Source organism: Protopterus annectens, chromosome 4.part0 (genome assembly GCF_019279795.1).
Source record: "Protopterus annectens isolate FY-2018-M chromosome 4.part0, PAN1.0, whole genome shotgun sequence".
Classification (NCBI taxonomy): domain Eukaryota; kingdom Metazoa; phylum Chordata; order Ceratodontiformes; family Protopteridae; genus Protopterus; species Protopterus annectens.
This window is the reverse complement of record NC_056733.1, coordinates 1770756211-1770774812: the sequence shown is the minus strand read 5'-3', so window position 1 is coordinate 1770774812 and position 18602 is coordinate 1770756211. Positions and strand designations below refer to the sequence as shown.

Genomic DNA, 18602 nt, shown 5'->3' with positions numbered 1-18602 from the left:
TACATGCACACAAACATACATACAGCTACACAAATTTGCTCTTTGCTACAGTTTCTAATGCACACACACATACACACACACAAACAGACACACACACTACCATTTCACATTCCTTTCTTCTTCTAAATAAATCCAGCCAGGAGTGAAATCAACAGCCAGCGAGCGATAATCCAGCCAGGCGAGCCTTCTAAATAAATCCAAACTCTAGAAACAGCGAGTGATAATGCATCCAGCCAGAGCCTTTTAAATAAATCCTTTCTGGCTCTGGTGAGTGATAATACATCCACAAACAGCCAGGTGAACCTTCTAATAGATTCCACAAAAGGCCAGGGCAGGCGAGCCTTCTAAATTTCTGTTCCCGCTCGCAAAACATTTAAAATATAGCCGGAAAAAAGTGCGCTCACTGCACAAGCTCTATTCCGATAGGCTGGTAGCCCTGACGGAGCTGACGTCATAGCACATGATGACGTCAGCTCACAGAGAGTGAAAAAAAAAAAAAAACCAAAGCGAGGAAAAGAAGAAAAATGAAGGGGTGCCACTCGGGAATCGTGGCACCCCATTATTTGGACCCCAAAACTCGGTAAAAATCGAGTAATTCGGGACAGTTGGGAGGTATAGTAATGACAAAGTGAGACAAATGCTTTTTACTTTCCCTTAAGTTCAACAAAGTCAACAAAACTCCACTCTTTCCACTTATTCTTATACTCCCACATTTCACAAAAATCTCACACCTTCCTCTCAGCATTCTCCAATTACTGGAATACATGTGTTCCTGTTCTGCTTAGTGTACAGTGACTAATCATTTTCTACAAACACTTTGCTGTCTCCAACGTTTAATATTTCACCCTTTTGCCACCATTTTGTCAGAATCAACTCTTTCTGCTGGTAGGTTTGAATCTTTACTAATAAAAGTCTTGGTGGCTTTCTTGTTGTCAGATTTGGAGCATACACACAGTGTGCCCTTTCAATTAATAGTTCCTGATGTGGCATACCAGTCCAGCTGCTTACTTATGCCTTCATAAAATAAATACAGTTTGTTCCTTCTAGCTTTTCTGGTATAGTAAATGACCTCAGATTTTCCCTATGTGCTCTATTCTCTAATTCTCTTTCCTGAAACATCTTTTCTTGAGCAATGTCATACTCAGCCAGCCTTTTCCTCATTTCAAGCTCTGATTTTTGCAGTTTTATCAGCTCATCTGAATATCTTTTTAAAGTTTCTTCCATTTTTCCAGCCTTTTGTTATTTGAGTTGATCTACTGCTTCAGTGTTTTGTGCTCTGAGCACGTGACTTATTTTTACTCCAGATTACTGGAAGCTATGTGTTGCACCAAAGCTGGAGCTTGAACTCCTTCTTCTTGAACAGCTACAGGACTCTTCCCAGCCATTGTTTTTTTTTCATCTTTTCTAGTTGATTTTTTTCAGGCTCTCTTTAGTTTCTTCTTTGCTGACACCCAAGCAGTGTACTTATTAGTCAGTAACTGAATTTTACTCAAGCTGACAATATCACCGGCTATTGTTTCTTAGTTTCTGTTTTCACAACGGGAGAGCTGAAGTTAGGCTGTTGATCAGTGTGCCGCCATCTTGGAATTCATCATCCTGCCATTCCTTCTGAGGATCCCCAGACATCTGAGGGAAAACGGTTCATTTAGACTTCTGTTTTTTTTAAGCAGGATATCTTCCTACACAAAATGTGGTGGTTCAGAGCCCTGATGTGCCTCAATCAAGGAAAGTACAGTTGTGTACACTTACCATAAATGTAGATGTTCGAGTGTATTCACTGTTGCAGTCGTTACATTTGGGTAATCCTGCTGGCAGGTTGCCCACAGCCAGCCTGAATTCCAAAGTCTTGGGTCCTGCGTTGGTTGCTGTCACCCCTTCCCTGACGTCAGGTCGTCAGAGGTATAAAAGATGCAGCCAACGCCATTTTCTTCAGTTTTTCTTGCCCCAGATGTCAGGTGCCCCCTAAAGGGTAGCCAAAATTATATATATTTATATATAAAAACACATGCACCAATATAAACTTTCCCTTCATCTACAGGAAAATACACCACATAGGTTGTATAAATCAGAAAAAGGAAAGATAAGTTTCAGCAGAAATAAGGGGGATGGCGGGTGGGTAACCTGGACTGCAACAGTGAATACACTCGAACATCTACATTTATGGTAAGTGTACACAACTGTACTATGTTCTTCGTGTTTCACTGTTGCAGTCATTACATTTGGGTAGAGTCCCAAAGCTATGGTTGGGAGGCTGGAGCTAAACAGCATTAGGAGCTGCTAAGAGGCCCTGCAGAACTGCAGTGGCAAAGCCTGCCCTGGATTTAGAGTAGAGTGGCAGATGATAATGCTTTGTAAAAGTGTGCATTTAACTCCAAGTAGCAGCTTCTAAAATGTCTTTGGTTGGTACTCCCCTGAGAAAGGCTGCTGAAGTGGCTGCAGCTCTGGTTGAATGTGGCCTAATGCCCTTAGGCACTGGCTTGCCATGCTGTAAATAGCAGAAACGAATGCAGTGGCCTATCCACTTTGAAATAGTCTGCTTGGAGATAGCGTTTCCTTGTGATCCTGCAGCATATGCCACTAGTAATTGCTCTGTCTTCCTGAAAACATTGGTTCTGTCCAAATAGAATTTAAGCTGTCTGTGTGCATCCAAAGAATGCAGAATTCTTTCCCCCTTGTTCTGTGGATTTGGATAAAAAGTTGGCAAATTAATAGTTTGGTTAAGGGCCACACTGGACACCACCTTAGGCATAAATGTTTGGTTTGTCCTCAGAGAGACCCTGTCTGGATAAAAGGTTCCACAGCCATGAGTGTCTGTAGCTCTGATACTCGTCTTTCAGAAGTTATTGCTAGGAGCAGAGCTGTTTTGCAAGATAAAAACTTTATATCAGCAGTAGCAGCTGGCTCAAAAGGAGGCAGGGTGAGTTTTTCCAAGACATAGTTGAGGTCCCATGCAGGTATTGGTGTTCTCCTTGGAGGCCTTAAATGTTTGGCTCCTCTGAGGTACTGCCTTAGTAAAGGATGAGAAAAGATTGGTGGCTCTGTAGTATAATGAGCCAAAATGGCAGAGGCATGAATTTTAATTGATGAAAAAGATAGGCCTTTGTCCAGCATCTCAGTTAAGTATTGCAAAATCTGAGGAATATTTGGTACAGCTGTATCAGTTCCTTGTGTCTGGTTCCAAGCACAAAATCTCTTCCATTTTCCAGCGTAAGATTTTCTAGTACTAGGCCTTCTGGCTTCCAAAATGACATCCATCACAGCTTTACTGAGAGGTGTGGTTTTTATGCCTACATTATCCGCCATGCTGCCAGGTTTAAGTCCTGAGTTGGCTGTGCAGGATCGGATTGTTTTGTTGGGGCAGTAGATAAGGTATTTGAGGTAAGGTCCAGGCTGGGCATTGAGACAAGTTCCTTAAGATCGGATACCAGTACTGGCGGGACCAGTCTGGGGCAATCAGTATCATCTTTGGCTTCTCCTGTCTGACCTTTAGGAGTAACTTGTGGAGGAGAGGCAGTGGAGGAAAGGCATATACTGATACATTTTTCCAGCTGAAAGATAGGGCGTCCACTTTCCATGCTTGTCCTTGTGCAGAATATTTTTAGTTGGTAATTGTGAGGAGAGGCAAATAGATCTATGTCCGGGTGTCCCCATTTCCTTGTTATCATGCTGAAGACTTGTGGATCCAGCTGCCACTCGTGGGGATCCATGAGGTTTCTGCTTAGTTCGTCTGCCAGAGTATTTTCCTTTCCTGGCAGATATTGTGCCTGCAGATGAACTTGGTAAGTCAATGCTGTGTCCCACAAAGCCATGGCTAGTCTGCAAAGGGGGTAGGAATGTGTGCCCCCCTGCTTGTTTATATACCACATGACCGTGGTGTTGTCTGTCTTTATCAGTAGTTGGCCCGGATGAAGTAGGTCCTTGAAGGCTGTCAGGGCATTTTGAACAGCTAGTATCTCTTTTTGATTGATATGTAGATGATTTGGTTTGTGGACCATGTGCCCTGAATGCATCTTCCCACCATGTGGGCCCCCTAGGCATAATCTGATGCATCCGTTGTTAGGTTTTGCCTAGCTGGGGGTAATGTGAATGGCTGTCCCTTGTTCTGGTGACAAGCCTTGGCCCACCATCGAAACTCCTGATACAGGCAGGGAATGAGTGTAATCATTGTTTCCAGGCTGTGGCAATGTTGAGTCCAAACAATTTTTAGGTACCATTGAAGTTTCCTCTTATGCAGTCTTGCATATGGAATTGGTAGGATGCAGGATGCAAGATGCCATGAAGCCCAAAGCCTGCAGAATTTTTCTTGCACATAACTGGGCCTTTGTTGCCAATACTTTGAAGTAGGTAGTCAGTTGCCTTTGTTTGTTTGGCGTGAGATAAGCCATCTGGGCAGTTGTATTTAAGCTTGCACCCAGGAATATTATCTCTTGAGAGGGTACTAGTTTTGATTGCTTTTCATTGACTGTGTACCCTAGGCATGTTAGAAGTCTTTTCACAAATGCCAGATCTGTAATGTCTTTGTTCTCTGCTTGAATTAGGCAGTCGTCCAAGTAAGGATATATTTGTATTCCTCTTTGTCTGCAGAATGCAATTACTGGTGCCAGGCACTTTGTAAAGACCCTGGGCACAGTAGATAAGCCAAAGGGCAGTGCAGAGAATTGGTAATGCCTTGAGCCAGCCTTGAATCTGAGGTATCTTCTGCATGACTGCCTGATTGGGACATGCAGGTATGCCTCTTTTAGGTCTGAAGTCACAAGCCAAGCCTTCGTGCCCAGCATGGGCAGAAGCTGCTGCAAGGTCAACATTTTGAATTTTGGTATATCCAGGAATATGTTTAAAATAGATAGGTCCAGTATTGGTCTCCAGGTTTTGTCCTTTCTGAGTACCAAGAACGGTCTTGAGTAAAATCCTTGTCCCTGCTCTTGCTCTGGTACTTGTTGAATGGCCCCCATGTCCATGAGGGATGAGACTTGTTTTTGTGCCTCTGCCCATTGATTTTTTGGCAGATCTGGCCAACCATTTGCCTTTGGCAGGGTATGGAAGTGGAACTTGTAGCCTTGTGACACTGTTTAAAACCCACTTGTCCTGGGTTATAATGTGCCAATTTTGAGAAAAAAGTGCTATTTTTCCCCCTAATGGTGCTGCCAGGAAATAAGTGTTTGGTGCAGGCAGGGGGGAAGTCATTGGGACTGTTTCCTGTAAGGTTGTGATTTGTCTTCTCCACTTTTGGAGGTAGAAGCACCCCATTGCTTTGACCTGTATGAACCTTGTGCCTGGGATCTGCCTCTAGGGTGTCTGGATCTGCCCCTTTGAGGTCTGTCTGACACAGGAAAGGACCAATTCTTTGTAGGCCAGTGTCTACTAAACCTAGGTGGCTGTACTTGTAAAAAAATGTTGACAGTTTGCATAGATTTAGCTTTGTCCTCCATTTTCTTTAACACCTCTTCTGCCTTAACATCAAACAAAGTATCATGCTGTAAAGGTGCATCTAATAATTTAACTTTGACATGATCAGGCAGATTTTGTTCCTTTAACCAAATGTGCCTCCTAATTACAGAACCCGTAACTGCGGCCCTGCAGAAGGCCTCCAGAGAATCAAAACCACATTGCAAAGTATGCCTTCCAACTTGTTCTGCTGCATGCAATAAATCCTGCATTTCCTTGTTTTCTGCACATTCAGAGTTTAACATTTTCTGTTTAAGAAATGCCATGACATGTTGCTAATATTTGAGCATATGAAACTGACAGTTTAAGGCCCTTATAGCCAAGGTAGCAGATGTGTAAACCTTTTTTCCCCATCTATCCAGTGCCCTAGAATCTCTGTCAGAGGGGGTAGGGTTTTTTGTGGCGGAAGCCTTAACCCCTTTGGGACCCTGTGAAATAGTTTCTGGGTCTGCAGCAGGGTTTTTGAAAAGGAATTTATAAGAGTCAGGAACGCTGTAATATCTGTCAGGCTTAACAGGAGCTGAAGGTAAGTAGTCAGGGGTCAGACCAGACTCTGAAAACACATCATATACAATGTCTAACACAGGTGGAATGGCTAGAGGCCTGTGTTGAGGTAGTAAAAGGAACTCCCTGAGCCTCTTTTTAGATTCTGAAAAATCTTGGCTCTCCCAGTGGAAATGCTCCCTCATGGTATGCAAGGTTTCCCCAAAAGAATAGTCTTCAGGAGGAGAAGATGAAGGAAGAGATTCTTCAGCATCACAATCCTCATGCGGGAAGAGAATATTCCTGATCAGAAGAGGAATCAGAAGAAATAGAAACATGATCTGAAGATTCATAGTTTGTCTCCTACCTAGGCCTCTTATCAGGAGGGGGATGGGAACCCCTGATCAAGGTAATCAAGTCTTCGGCCATTTTGAGCATCCGTTTTTTTGGGCATGGAGGCCTGTCCATGTGGCTCTTGAGTTTGTTTCTTTGTCTTTGAAGGTGCTTTAGTCTTTGCCTTTGAAGCTGAAGTCGGTTTAATGTACAGATGTTTAGGTCTGAATACACCCTCAGAAGCCAGTGCCTGCTCAGCGGCCCCGGACCCATCTGAAGGAATAGTGTCCGAGGCTCCAATACCTTGAGTTTCCAGTGGCATAGCCGTCTCCACCTGGGAGTTGGTAGCGGCCTGCGACTCTAAAGTAGCGGACGTCAGGGGCTGCAAAAGTGCCTCACTGAGAACCGGCGACTGGCTTAGGAGAAGCTTTGTCGTCAGTTTTGGGCCTCGGTTGTCTATCTTTTTCTTTTTCTTTGTGTTTTTTATGAACTCCGGTAGTCGGATGGCTATCCGACGACATTTCTGGATAATTAAACCTGCGTCCAAAATAGTTTAATGCAATCATACCGATGCTTAATAGTGCGTTGGTTAAATCTAGCACAAAACCGACAACCTGAAACGTTATGGTCAGAGCCTAGGCAAGGAATACAGTAAGAATGAAAGCCCTTATGAGGTATTTGCTTTCCACAAGAAATGCAATTATTAACTTTTTCTGACATCGGTCTGGAGCAAGTAAAAAGTTTCCCCAACGGGGTACTTAGCTTTAATGAAGACTTTGGATCTGAAATTCGAACACAAAAATCTCAGGAGTCGGCCAACCGGCACTTGCGAACTGCTTCTGCTTCGGGCACCGCACGGCAAGAAAGACTGAAGAAAATGGTGTCAGCTGCATCTTTTATACCCCTGATGACCTGACGTCAGGGAAGGGGCGACAGCAACCAACACAGGACCCAAGACTTTGGAATTCAGGCTGGCTGAGGGCAACCTGCCAGCAGGATTACCCTAATGTAATCACTGCAACAGTGAAACATGAAGAACATCCAGGAACTTCTTCCCTAATTAAGATACACGGTATGTCCTCTGGTCCCTCTGAATAAGCAGAGGTTCCCCCTTCTCACCAGAAACAGACTGGTTGGACATGACGGACCTTTGAGACAGTTGCACCATAACAGCCTCCAATGGGTCAACATTGAGGGAGCACGTAAAGAAACTGGATGGTCCAAAAAATCCTCAAGTGATACAACAGAAACATCTGGGTCTGAATGGACAGCAGAAGCCTTGAGCTTGGTTTATTAGACTAGTTTTCTGGCATCAAAGGGACATCAGGAAGTGAAGACGTGGAGGCCAATTTACCTTGAGTGAGCTCCTTAAGCTTTTGATTTTCAGGGTACATTGCTAAATGAGGGCGTCTGTGAGAAACCTGCATCCCACAATCCCATCTCCCACTCTTCAATGATAAGGGAAAAAAATTACCACATATAAGAAAAGAGGAAGGGTCCCCATGAACTGTACATCTGAAAGACTGAAGATGAAGTGATAATGCAGTGATCAGGCCAACAGCAAGAAAGTTTTGAAGTATTTACACCCATATGTCCCTTATATGTCTTCTGCTGCTGTTGGGATGCAGTCATACATAAGACATATGACATAAGAGGAAGGTGTCAAGGTTTTGATATGCTGGCTGGGCATATGGCTAGCCTTAGCAGGATATCCAATATGTTTAATAATACTGCAACAGTGTTCCAAGAAAGGCCATGCACCTGTATCTGTATTTGTAGATGAGAAGACTATAGAAGTACTCCTGAATTGCCAGACTTGCAGATATGCAATGGGAATTTTAGGAAAGCACACTGAGAGGATAATACATTAAGCAGGACCAGAGAAAATATAACTGGATTAAAACAAGAAAAAGATGAGGTAGGCTCCAAGCCATAGTCCCACTTTGTGTTAAAGACTGACTTTCTGTACAGGGTGAACAAAGAAAAAGAAGAAATACTACACAAACAGTAAATTCCAAAACATTTAGAACACTTGTGATGAAACTGGTACACAGCCATATTTTAGTAGGATACTTAGCGGATGTGATGGGGAGAAGAGTAAAAATAGATGCTGGCAAAAACTAGCCCACATCCAGTACCTGATGCCTGAAAGCATTCATCTCAGGACTCTTTGCTAATGATTATTACAATAATATTAATATAGCTTCATCTGTCCAAGTGTCTGTGGCAGCTGGATCAATTCATTTATAAAATAATGTTTGTTTTTTATGTCTACATACTGTTTTGCTTCATACACTTGTTTCTTTCATCTTAATCAGTATAATTTAATAGAAGCTGTATTTGTAACTTACTTACTCCAAGCACTAATGTGCATGACTCAAAATGCCAGTCTCTTACCTGAGAGATAGATTACCTATTCTCATGCTGCATTTGTCTTTCCCCTCCACCTTACTAGTACATCCAGCACAACCAAGTTTAATACAAGCTGCAATGAGTGAAGAAAACATTTGCAGTTAAGGCTAAGACAAAAAATTTAGGAAGTATAGGCTCATATGTATATACTAGGTTAACAACATCCAGGACCTTTATAAGCTTTGCAATCCAACCCAATTTTGTCCCTACAGGTTCATAGGTAAGTACTACGCTATCTGCCCAAGGGCATTTATAAGCCTAGCCAGAATGTGTTGGCTTTCGCCACCCCCTTAGATTAGTTCCCTGTGCCTCTGTCCAGCAGAGCCATTAGTTCCCAGTGCCACTGTCCAGCAGAGCCACTGCAGTGATCCCCGGGGTAAATTTTCTGTTTCCCATCCACCCATCAAGGTTTCTCTTGAAGAGTGTTAGTGAGGGGGCTCTGCCTGATGTATATTGGAATCCTGTTCCAAAGCATGGGGAGTCTCTGGGATAGGAATCTATCCCTCCATCATGTCCTATTTATCATTGTGGCGAGGTTTATATCTCTAGAGCGTGTGGCTCTATGCAACATGGGCATTTATGGGGTGTACATTACTTTGGAAGCATAGGTTCTTAGGGTATTAACTAAGTTCCTTCCCTGAGTGGAAGTAGATGCAGCATATCTGTTGAGGAAGCTATACTTAGGACACACACACACATGTGTGATATTTGATCCACCTATCTATCTAGTTACACAATCTAAAGAACACACTATTAAATATAAGCACCACAGGAGAAGTGTTTAAGTACTAGGCTAGCTGCCCTTGTGAGCCATTTTAAGCCTAGACAATTTCCCCTCAAAGGTGAGAATTAAACCCTCGTACCTTGTGTCTGTGTGGTAAACACCTTAACCATTAAGCCAACCCCCAACTTGAATGGCTATGGAAAAAGGAGTTTGCTTGCTGCAAAAAATAAGAGCCTGGTAATGCAGAATTTAACTAAATCATGTAAATGAGCACATGTTTGAAAGCTTAGTTCACATTTCCAGCCTAATCATATACTCTAGCTGCCTTAGTAACCTGTACATTCCACCATTACAACTAGTAGTACTTGAGAAGTGATTGTCAGTCATCCTTCCATGTGTCCCAGCTAGGGCTTCAAGGCTAGCATATAATGGATGCAGAAAGGCAAAGCTGCTAATGCATGCAAGTGGAAAGCACCTTAAACAAACCTACCCTCTTCATTAGGTGATGCTCCTGCTAGGTCTCTGGTCTCCACCAGAAATATGTTAGCATGATATACAACCCTTAGGATATACCGGCTGCTCAGTCCCATTCATACCTAACTCCTCGAGCCCCCAGGTCACTAGTTAAACTTGCATCAAATGAGACGGTCATGGCTTTATCCAGCTATGCAACAGAGCCAGGTACCTTTCATAATGCCATTAAAGCTCTTACAACGTTCTTAATTATCTGTATTAAATTTAGAATCTAAAAAAAGACATACACTGAATGTCAAACTTTTGATGCTATTTGTCTACCACAAGAACTCTTAAAAATTGCCTTCACTGAGGAAGTTAAATACTTAATACCCAATACCAAAATACAACTCAGTCTTTCTTCCATAAAACAAAGTAGAAACTCTTCTAATGACTGATACGCAGGTCAAAACTGACTGCTGAACTACTCATGAAAATAAAGTGCAGTCAAGTGATGGAAGAATGTGAAAAGTGAAGATGACACCCATTAATTCTGGTTTTATGAAGAGCTTATACACATGCCACCAGTGCAGCACAACAGGGCCACTGACTGACAAAGTGGTAATGGGCTACTGGAAAATCTGGTCTGACCGCAAATGTCACATGCGAAGAGAAGACAAAATGTTATGAATTCTGCTGCGTTAATTATTCCTGAAGAAAAATCTGTTTAAGACCAGGATATTATCTGCGTTGCCTTAACTGCCAATTTTCCAACCTGTCTGAAGTACAGCACTGGAAAACTAAGACATAATGATACTCTACAAACCAGACTACAATGTATTAGACCTAAGCCAGGTGTCAAGGCAAACCTACTCAAGTTAAGATGAAGCCAGGAAAGCTACAATAAAAGCAGGACTATTCCTGCTATGTGAATGATTACTAGTTTGCCAGTGCCACTAATGAAGGGAGACCTAGTACTCAGAACCTTCAATCTTTTCAAACACTTTTGGGAAACAGGGCAGCCAAGTATCAATTTGAAGTCGAAGATAATTTAGTTGGGATTCACTGCACCTATGCCCAGGCTGTCATCATTTCTTAAAGACCACTTTTGTTTTTCCAAGTATCACTGATTTAAAGCATCAACTTCCTGATATAGTAATTACACAATCTTTACAATTCAGCATCCCTGCTTAGTCTGATGTACTCCTTCAGCCTCCTGAATGTCACTTTGTAATAAATGCCCTATGGACAAAACAGGACTACTACGTGTGATACCACAATTCCGGACTTAAAGATTTTGGGTTATTTGGTACATCAAAGAAGATAATGACAAAGGGTTCAGAAAGTTGGTCTTTTCGAAGAAAAAAATGAAGGGAGGCTGTTTTAGTGCAATACTGCCAGCCGGCAAATTGTGGCAGCACAACTGGATAGACTAGTGTCTAACAGCACACCACTATCAGCTGCCAATTTAGTATGGATTCTGAGGCATTTCAGTGTGCACATTGCAGCAAAAGGCATCTTATAGTACAGAAATGAAAATTACAAAACCCTCAAATGACTAACCTTCTGCGGAATATCAAAAGCAGCTCGGAATTCCCTTAATTTTTAGAATATGACAATGACACAAAAGGTTGCCTGAGAGTGATTTGCTTGTGCACTGATTTCCATAAACATCCAACATCCTACAAATCCAAAGGAAGCCTTGACACATGGGAGATCAACCCAAAAGAATTAGGGCAAATAATGAACAAAGGAACACATGACTATAAAATGAATTCTCTGTCCATACTCAGATCTACAGTTAAATACCCCAGTCACTGACCTAGAATCTCCCGAACTTACAGTGTGACACTCCTCTAAACCACTGTAATGTAACTCAATACAAGAGTCAGACAAACAGATCAAGGAGCAGCTTTTGCTGTAACTGTCAAAAGGAAGGCGGATCTACTGCCACTTGCCACTGCTGCAGAATATTGCTCTCTTTGCAGATTACTACTGCAGTGGTGATTCAGTCACAAAATGGACTAATTAGAACCAAAGCACTGTATATGTTAGGAATGGTAACAAACAGGAAGATGGATTTGTGACTGTTGTTATCCTTTCAAAACAATGACTTGAACAGGGGAGTAACACTTTCATATACGTAATGTGGGTCTAGAGGTGATAGGTCTGTGACAGTCTGCCACTGACCTTCCCATCCCATTATATGTTACATTCATCACCTAGAAAATGCCTCATTGACTCTGTGTGGTCTCATATATGCTGCAGTTTCATTTGCTCTCCTGGACAGTGTGAGATTTCAATGAATAGAACCAAGAGAAGTAATGTGAATGTAGGCAAGGCAAAACGATTACATTCTACCACTCCTTAGAATAATATGACCTTGTGGTGAATCTGCTGCCGTTTGACTCCTGTTCTTAAATCGATAACATTAAACACAACTGCCATTGCAAAAAGCTTTAGCATCAGGTCATACAGTTATTATTTCAACATAGAAACCAAGTGAGCAGCTTAGTTTTGTGGACAGCAAAATACAGTAATTTGCATTAACTTGTCTTAAACAGCCACCATCGTCTTGATAAAAAAAACACCTTTGAAACAAATATAACTATGAACTAGCTGACAAGTTTTTATAGAACATGCATTTTCTTTTTTATGTATTTTGTTACAGAGATGCTGTACAAGAAAAAAGTACTTGCCTGCCTCTTGACATTTGAGGAATTGGAGAGGATGAAAGGGTCATGACCATGTGTTAATTCACATCGAAAAGTTATGCCACTCAGCTGGCAACATCAATTACTAAGGCAAAAGAATGCAGTATTGTGCTATCATATTATAAATTCAAGTGGGAACAAGTTATGTATTATAGTGCTAAATGCTTTGTTATTGTGAGAATTTCCTAAAGAATAAAAATATGTGGAAAATATGGAAATGCATGTTAAAATGCAAGCTGAACTGCTCATAATATATTCACTCTCTTTTCAAATGTGACAACTACTAATTAGGTAACACAAATAACATCACATCATGGAAAGTAAATAACCTCAGTTTTAATGCTTTCCAATGAATTTTCCAAAGTCAAAGTCAAAATACTTAATGGTGCTGTCAGATGTTGTTATATCAAGATGAAAACAGCAGGCATGGCTACAGAAGCTATTACCAAGACTTGCGCTACATTTACTTCTTACCACGTGTTCTATTGGATGTGCATAGAGAGAAACAACACCAACAGGTGCAGTCCATTCATGGTGTTTCTTATGGATGTGCTTATACAGAGACGGGTGATGGAACAACCTACACAATAAATAAATAAATAAATTAAATTAAACTTAATGATCATAGATCATTAATCACAGTTAAAAGGAGCATAGTCTGCAAGCTTAGCTTTTGCCCAGGCATTGTGCCTATCTTTCTGTACACTGATTCAGCTAAATGTCTAAGACAACCAAATATTCATCCTCTCTTTCAAGCTAAGAGATGAATATAATCATACCAGTTGATCTGCACAAAGGCCCTCTACAGTAGGTCACTGTTTGAATTTCTATTTCACTTGAGAGATCATTTGACGGAAAATTGCTGAGGGAGCAAGAATGGTGCTTTCACTCACTGCCATGTTGTGCTCTTCAATCTACTTCCACAGCTGAGCAAAAAACACCTAAAAAGGCATCAGCAAGAATATAAATGTGCCTAAAATTGCATGAAAGTTTATCTGCTAAACACGTATTGACAGAGTGGCCATCCATATGCAGCAGGATGTGGAGGGGGTGTAAAAAAGACCTAATGCAGTGGGCCTATTTGCAGATCAGTTTACATGTTGGGTACATACAACTTAAAACACCCTCTTCAGTCAATTACTGTTGGGAATATTTCCAAGCAGTACCCCAAAACAATCTTCCAAGGTGGCAAAAGCCACAGACAGGCCTAAAAGCAGAAACAGAAAGTCAAGTCCTCTAACACTGAGGAACTATAGGATGCCTCTCTCCTGGAGTCATGACTTGATGACCAAATGGCCATGGCACTTTAACCTCATTAGCTTGCTTGTGTATTGAGTTCTACTTACAAATTAAAGTGAAGTGAAATATAAACTACAAAGGAACTGAAGAAAGAAGACTACTGCAATGTATTTTCGATTACTCTTGGCAAAATACTACTAGTATGAAACCAAGCATGTAAAACAGCACTACAATACTAGTAGTATGAAACTAAGCACGTAAAACAGCACTACAATAAAAAACAACCATGTTTAACACATGAAGTGATAATTAATGAAGATCATGTTGGCTCCACAGTACATAGGGTAAAGTCTTGACTATGCTGCATGAGACTCAAGTTGAAATAGCAGTTTGTGGGCATCTGTAGGAGATCGCTGGGAGAATGGGAGTGAGCGTCTGTGGCTGTTTCACCCATCCTGGAGGAGAAGACATATCTGGCTAACCACGTGGGTGAATCTAGAGCCTAACAAACCCACACTGGGTTGTCTGCCTGAGATGACATGCTGGACAAGCCATGCTGCTTCGCAAGGGACGGCTTGCACCTGTCACCCCTGGGATTCCGGATTTTGGCAAAGGCTCTTGCCACCCCCATAGTGCCTTTTTTAGGCAAGGCTCAAATTCTAAACCTACCACCCTAGAACACAACAAAGAAAAAAAACTAAGGGTAATGCTGCTCAATGCCAGAAGTCTCAACCACAAGATGCACGCACTCGAGGCCCTTCTCAGTATGGAGAACATCGATGTCTGTGCTGTGACAGAAACCTGGTTCAAGGCTCCTGAGAGCACCCCAGCACTATCAGGTTTTACCTCATATCATGCGTTCCGGCCCCAAAATCCGGACAATACCAAGAAAGGAGGGGGGGTATCCATATTCATCAAGGACACCCACACCTCAAGATTGGTGGCAACGCACGATGCATCGGAAACCATCCAGGTGCAATTAACCATAGGCAAGACTGCTCTGCAATTTGTAGCATGTTACAGGCCACCCTCACAAACTCAGGAACCTCACATGGCCTTCCTGAAAACACTGGAGGGGATAAATGTATCTCTGAACACCATCATACTAGGTGACTTCAACTACCCAATTATAAACTGGGAACACTACTCAAGCCCAAACACTCTAGCCCAAAAGTTCCTGGAATTCATAAACTCAAATGTCATGGAACAACTAGTCACCATCCCCACTAGAGGAGAAAACATACTTGATCTCATCATCACGAACATGGGAGCACAATGTTCAACACCGGAAGTATACCCCTCACTGGTGAGATCAGATCACAAACTAATCTCGCTGGAGGTCCTCATCCCGCCCCCACCCGAAATGAAAAAGACCACAGTAAAGAACTTCTCGAAAGCCGACTTCACACTTCTAAAGACTAGTGTGGTCTCCTTTAAGGCCCCCGAGCCGGCGGTAAACATTACTCAACCCGCTAAATCACTTACAAATGCCTTCTACCAGCACCTGCAGGGCTGCATGGATCAGGCAATCCCAAGCAAAACAAAGACTCTTTGTACCAAAGGCAAGCGTCCAGTCTCTGGTGGACCCCAGCCATAAACAAACTCTACAACAAAAGGAGAAAGCTACTACAAGATCGAGCAAAATCCTTAAAAGGTAAGACACCGCTGATCACTATAAGTAAAAAGCTAAGAGCTCTCATAAAATCACCCAAAGCTAATTTTGAGAAAAAAATAGCTAAGGACTCTAAAGACAACCATAAGGCATTCTTTAGCTATGTCAGAAACCTAGGAGGAAACTCCCAGATATGCTCAGAATTAGTTCAAAATGATGTGAAGATTACTGATCCTACAGACATTGCCAACATACTGGCTGACAGGTTCAGTGCAAACGTCTCCCCCCCTCCCCCCCTAAAGGAGAGATATCTATACCAAATGATTGTAGCCCCCCAAACATCTCTAACGCCCAGGTGAGAACTTCTCTCTCCAAGGCAAAGAACACAGCATCCATGGGACCTGATGGTGTCCCCGGCTGTGTGCTCCACGAACTCAACGAGGAATTCAACCCACAGTTAGGACAGCTGTTTAATCTTAGTCTCACCTCCGGATCATTACCCAGGAGTGGCGCTGGCGACTGTGGTCCCACTCCACAAAGGCGGTGCCTCCACCGACCCTGGAAATTACCGTCCCATTAGCTTGACAAGCCTTATCTGCAAAGCCATGGAGAGGATCATAATGGATCTCATAAATAAAGACATAAGGAATTTGCAGACTTTGGATCCAACCCAGTTTGGCTTTGTCAAAGGCAGATCATGCCTTTTAAACTTGGTTGACTTTTTCGAAACAGTCACCAAGGCCATTGACAAGGGAAAGGCAGTCCATACAGCCTACCTAGACCTGGCGAAGGATTTCGATACAATACCCCACTCGGGTATCATTGAAAAACTCATCAACTTAAATGTAAACCCATACATTACAAGATGGGTTGCAAACTGGCTGAGTGACAGAACCCACAGGGTCAGAGTTGCTGGCGCCATGTCAGACTCAAAGCCTGTCACAAGTGGTGTCCCACAGGGCTCAGTCCTGGGCCCACTCTTGTTTGGCATCTACTTTTCTGAAGTACAAGCAAACACAGGAGGGTTATGGCTGACAAAGTTTGCAGATGACTGCAAACTAGGCGCCGTAGTCGAAAACACATCTGACACAGATATCCTTCAGAAGGGTCTCACAGAAACGGATAACTGGTGCCAGAGCCATGGCCTAAAGTTAAATGCCAAGAAATGCATAGTCATACCCTTCGGGAAAAACAAGGTTACCCCTAGCTACCATATAGGTGGCAATCCCCTGATCACAGAAGAAGTTATCAGGCACCTGGGAACCCAGGTTGACAGTAGCCTTTCATTTGACACTCATCATGAAGGGATTCACATCTAGATCAAGGGAGGTCATAGTCTCCCTATACTCATCACTCATCAGACCAATGATTGAGTACAATGCCCCATTTGGAATGTATCTGACCCGACACTTGCAGCAGCTGGAGAGGCCACAAAAGTTCCTCACCAAAAGGATAAAGGGTCTCAAAAATCTGTCTTATGCTGCCCGACTGAAAGAACTCCAGTTATATTCAGTTGCTTACCGCTTGCTCAGAGGTGACCTGTGCCTGACATACAAGGCCATGTCAAACCCAGACTTGATGAACATGCTTCATCTCAAAAAATCTAGATCCCTCAGAGCCACAAGGGCGGGAGACTTAAACCTCGACACGGTTATTAATAGGACGTGCTGGAGGGATAGATTCATCACCCAAAGACTCCCTATGCTGTGGAACAAAATCCCGGTTTATGTGAGGAAGAGCACCTCGCTGGCCTTGTTCAAGAGGAATCTTGACCAATGGATGGGAGATCGCAGATATACCCCAGGGATTACCTCAGTGTCACTGCTCGACAGAGGCACAGCAAAATAATGGGCATAGTTTCTCCAAACTAAAGGGGTGGCGTAAGCCACAAAACTATGGGCTAGGCTTGTAAATGCCCTCGGGCAGATAGCCTAGTATGAACCTATGAACCTATGAACACTGCAATGTACAAGTTGCACAGTACACTGAGGGGAATTCAGCATGCAAGGGCATGTTTCCCCCTCAGATGACAACTATAATTGAGCTTAAAAAAGCAGCCAGATGGACTGACAAGATGGCTGCACACAGAGTAACTGCCTGTTCCTAGCTCTTCCAGTGTGATAACAGAAACTTAGCAGGAAAGGCCATTAGACTTGTGTGTTTATGGGTATATTTCTGTAACTCGCGAGCAAGTGCACTGCCTGGATGTCACGAATAAAGAAAAACAGAAGACCTGGAAAAAAAAAATCAGCTATAAAAGTGAGGAAGAAACACTGACTGGGGAAAGTTCTGAAGCTGTTCAGCAAAAAGCTAACCTTCAGACATGATTTCCAATAACCTACAGGAAGATACAAGACAACTGCATATAGACTTGATTAAGCTAAACAAAACACTGATAGAGTATATCAACAAAAACAACAAAAGGCTGGAAAAAATGGAAGAATCTTTAAACAGATATTCAGATGAGATGATAAAGCTGAAAAATCAGAGGTTAAAATGAAGAGAAGGCTGGCTGAATATGAGACTGCTAAGGAACAGAGGTTTCAAAAAAATAACAGAATTAGAGGAAACAGCACAGAGGGAAAACCTGAGATTTTTCACTATACCAGAGAAGCTGGAAGGAATAGACTGGAATCACTGCATTAATTTTATGAAAGCAACTGGACTAGTATTCCACAGCAGGAGTTGTTAGTTGAAAGGGCACATTGTGTGTATGCTCATAACCTAGCTATAAGAAAGCAACCTACACCTTTAATAGTAAAGATGCAATCCTACCAGCAGAAGGAGTTGATTCTGACAAAACTGTGGCAGAAGGACAAAATACTAAAAGTGGGAGACAGCAGACTGTTTGTGGAGAATGATTACTCACTGTACACCAGGCAGAAGAGGATTAAATTCATTCCACTATTCAGGGAACATCGAGATGCGGGTGTGAGATTCAAATTGCTCTATCCAGCTGTCTTTAAAGAGGGACAAAATCATTTTTTGATGAAGTGCATGCTAAGGAGGAAATAATAATAATAATAAATGTTTGTCCAACAAAAAGTGAGCCATGAAACAGAAGGAGATTCTGCTTCTTGTTTTGGTAAGAAAGACCACAGAAAAACTGTACCTGTGAAACCTTTTCCAGTATTACAATGGAAAATGTTGGAGAAGGAAGGAAGCACAAGAGTTGACTAGAAGAATC

The 18602-nt window shown here is 42.4% G+C and overlaps 1 protein-coding gene across 1 annotated transcript in view; it reads right to left on the bottom strand.

Annotated features, from left to right (window-relative positions):
• Window positions 1-18602, bottom strand: part of FAXDC2 (fatty acid hydroxylase domain containing 2) — a 995570-nt gene that overhangs the window by 204370 nt on the left and 772598 nt on the right. The window contains exon 7 of the mRNA XM_044069480.1: window positions 13039-13144. Coding sequence (XP_043925415.1) covers window positions 13039-13144 — 106 coding nt within the window. The remainder of the gene's footprint in view (window positions 1-13038; window positions 13145-18602) is intronic.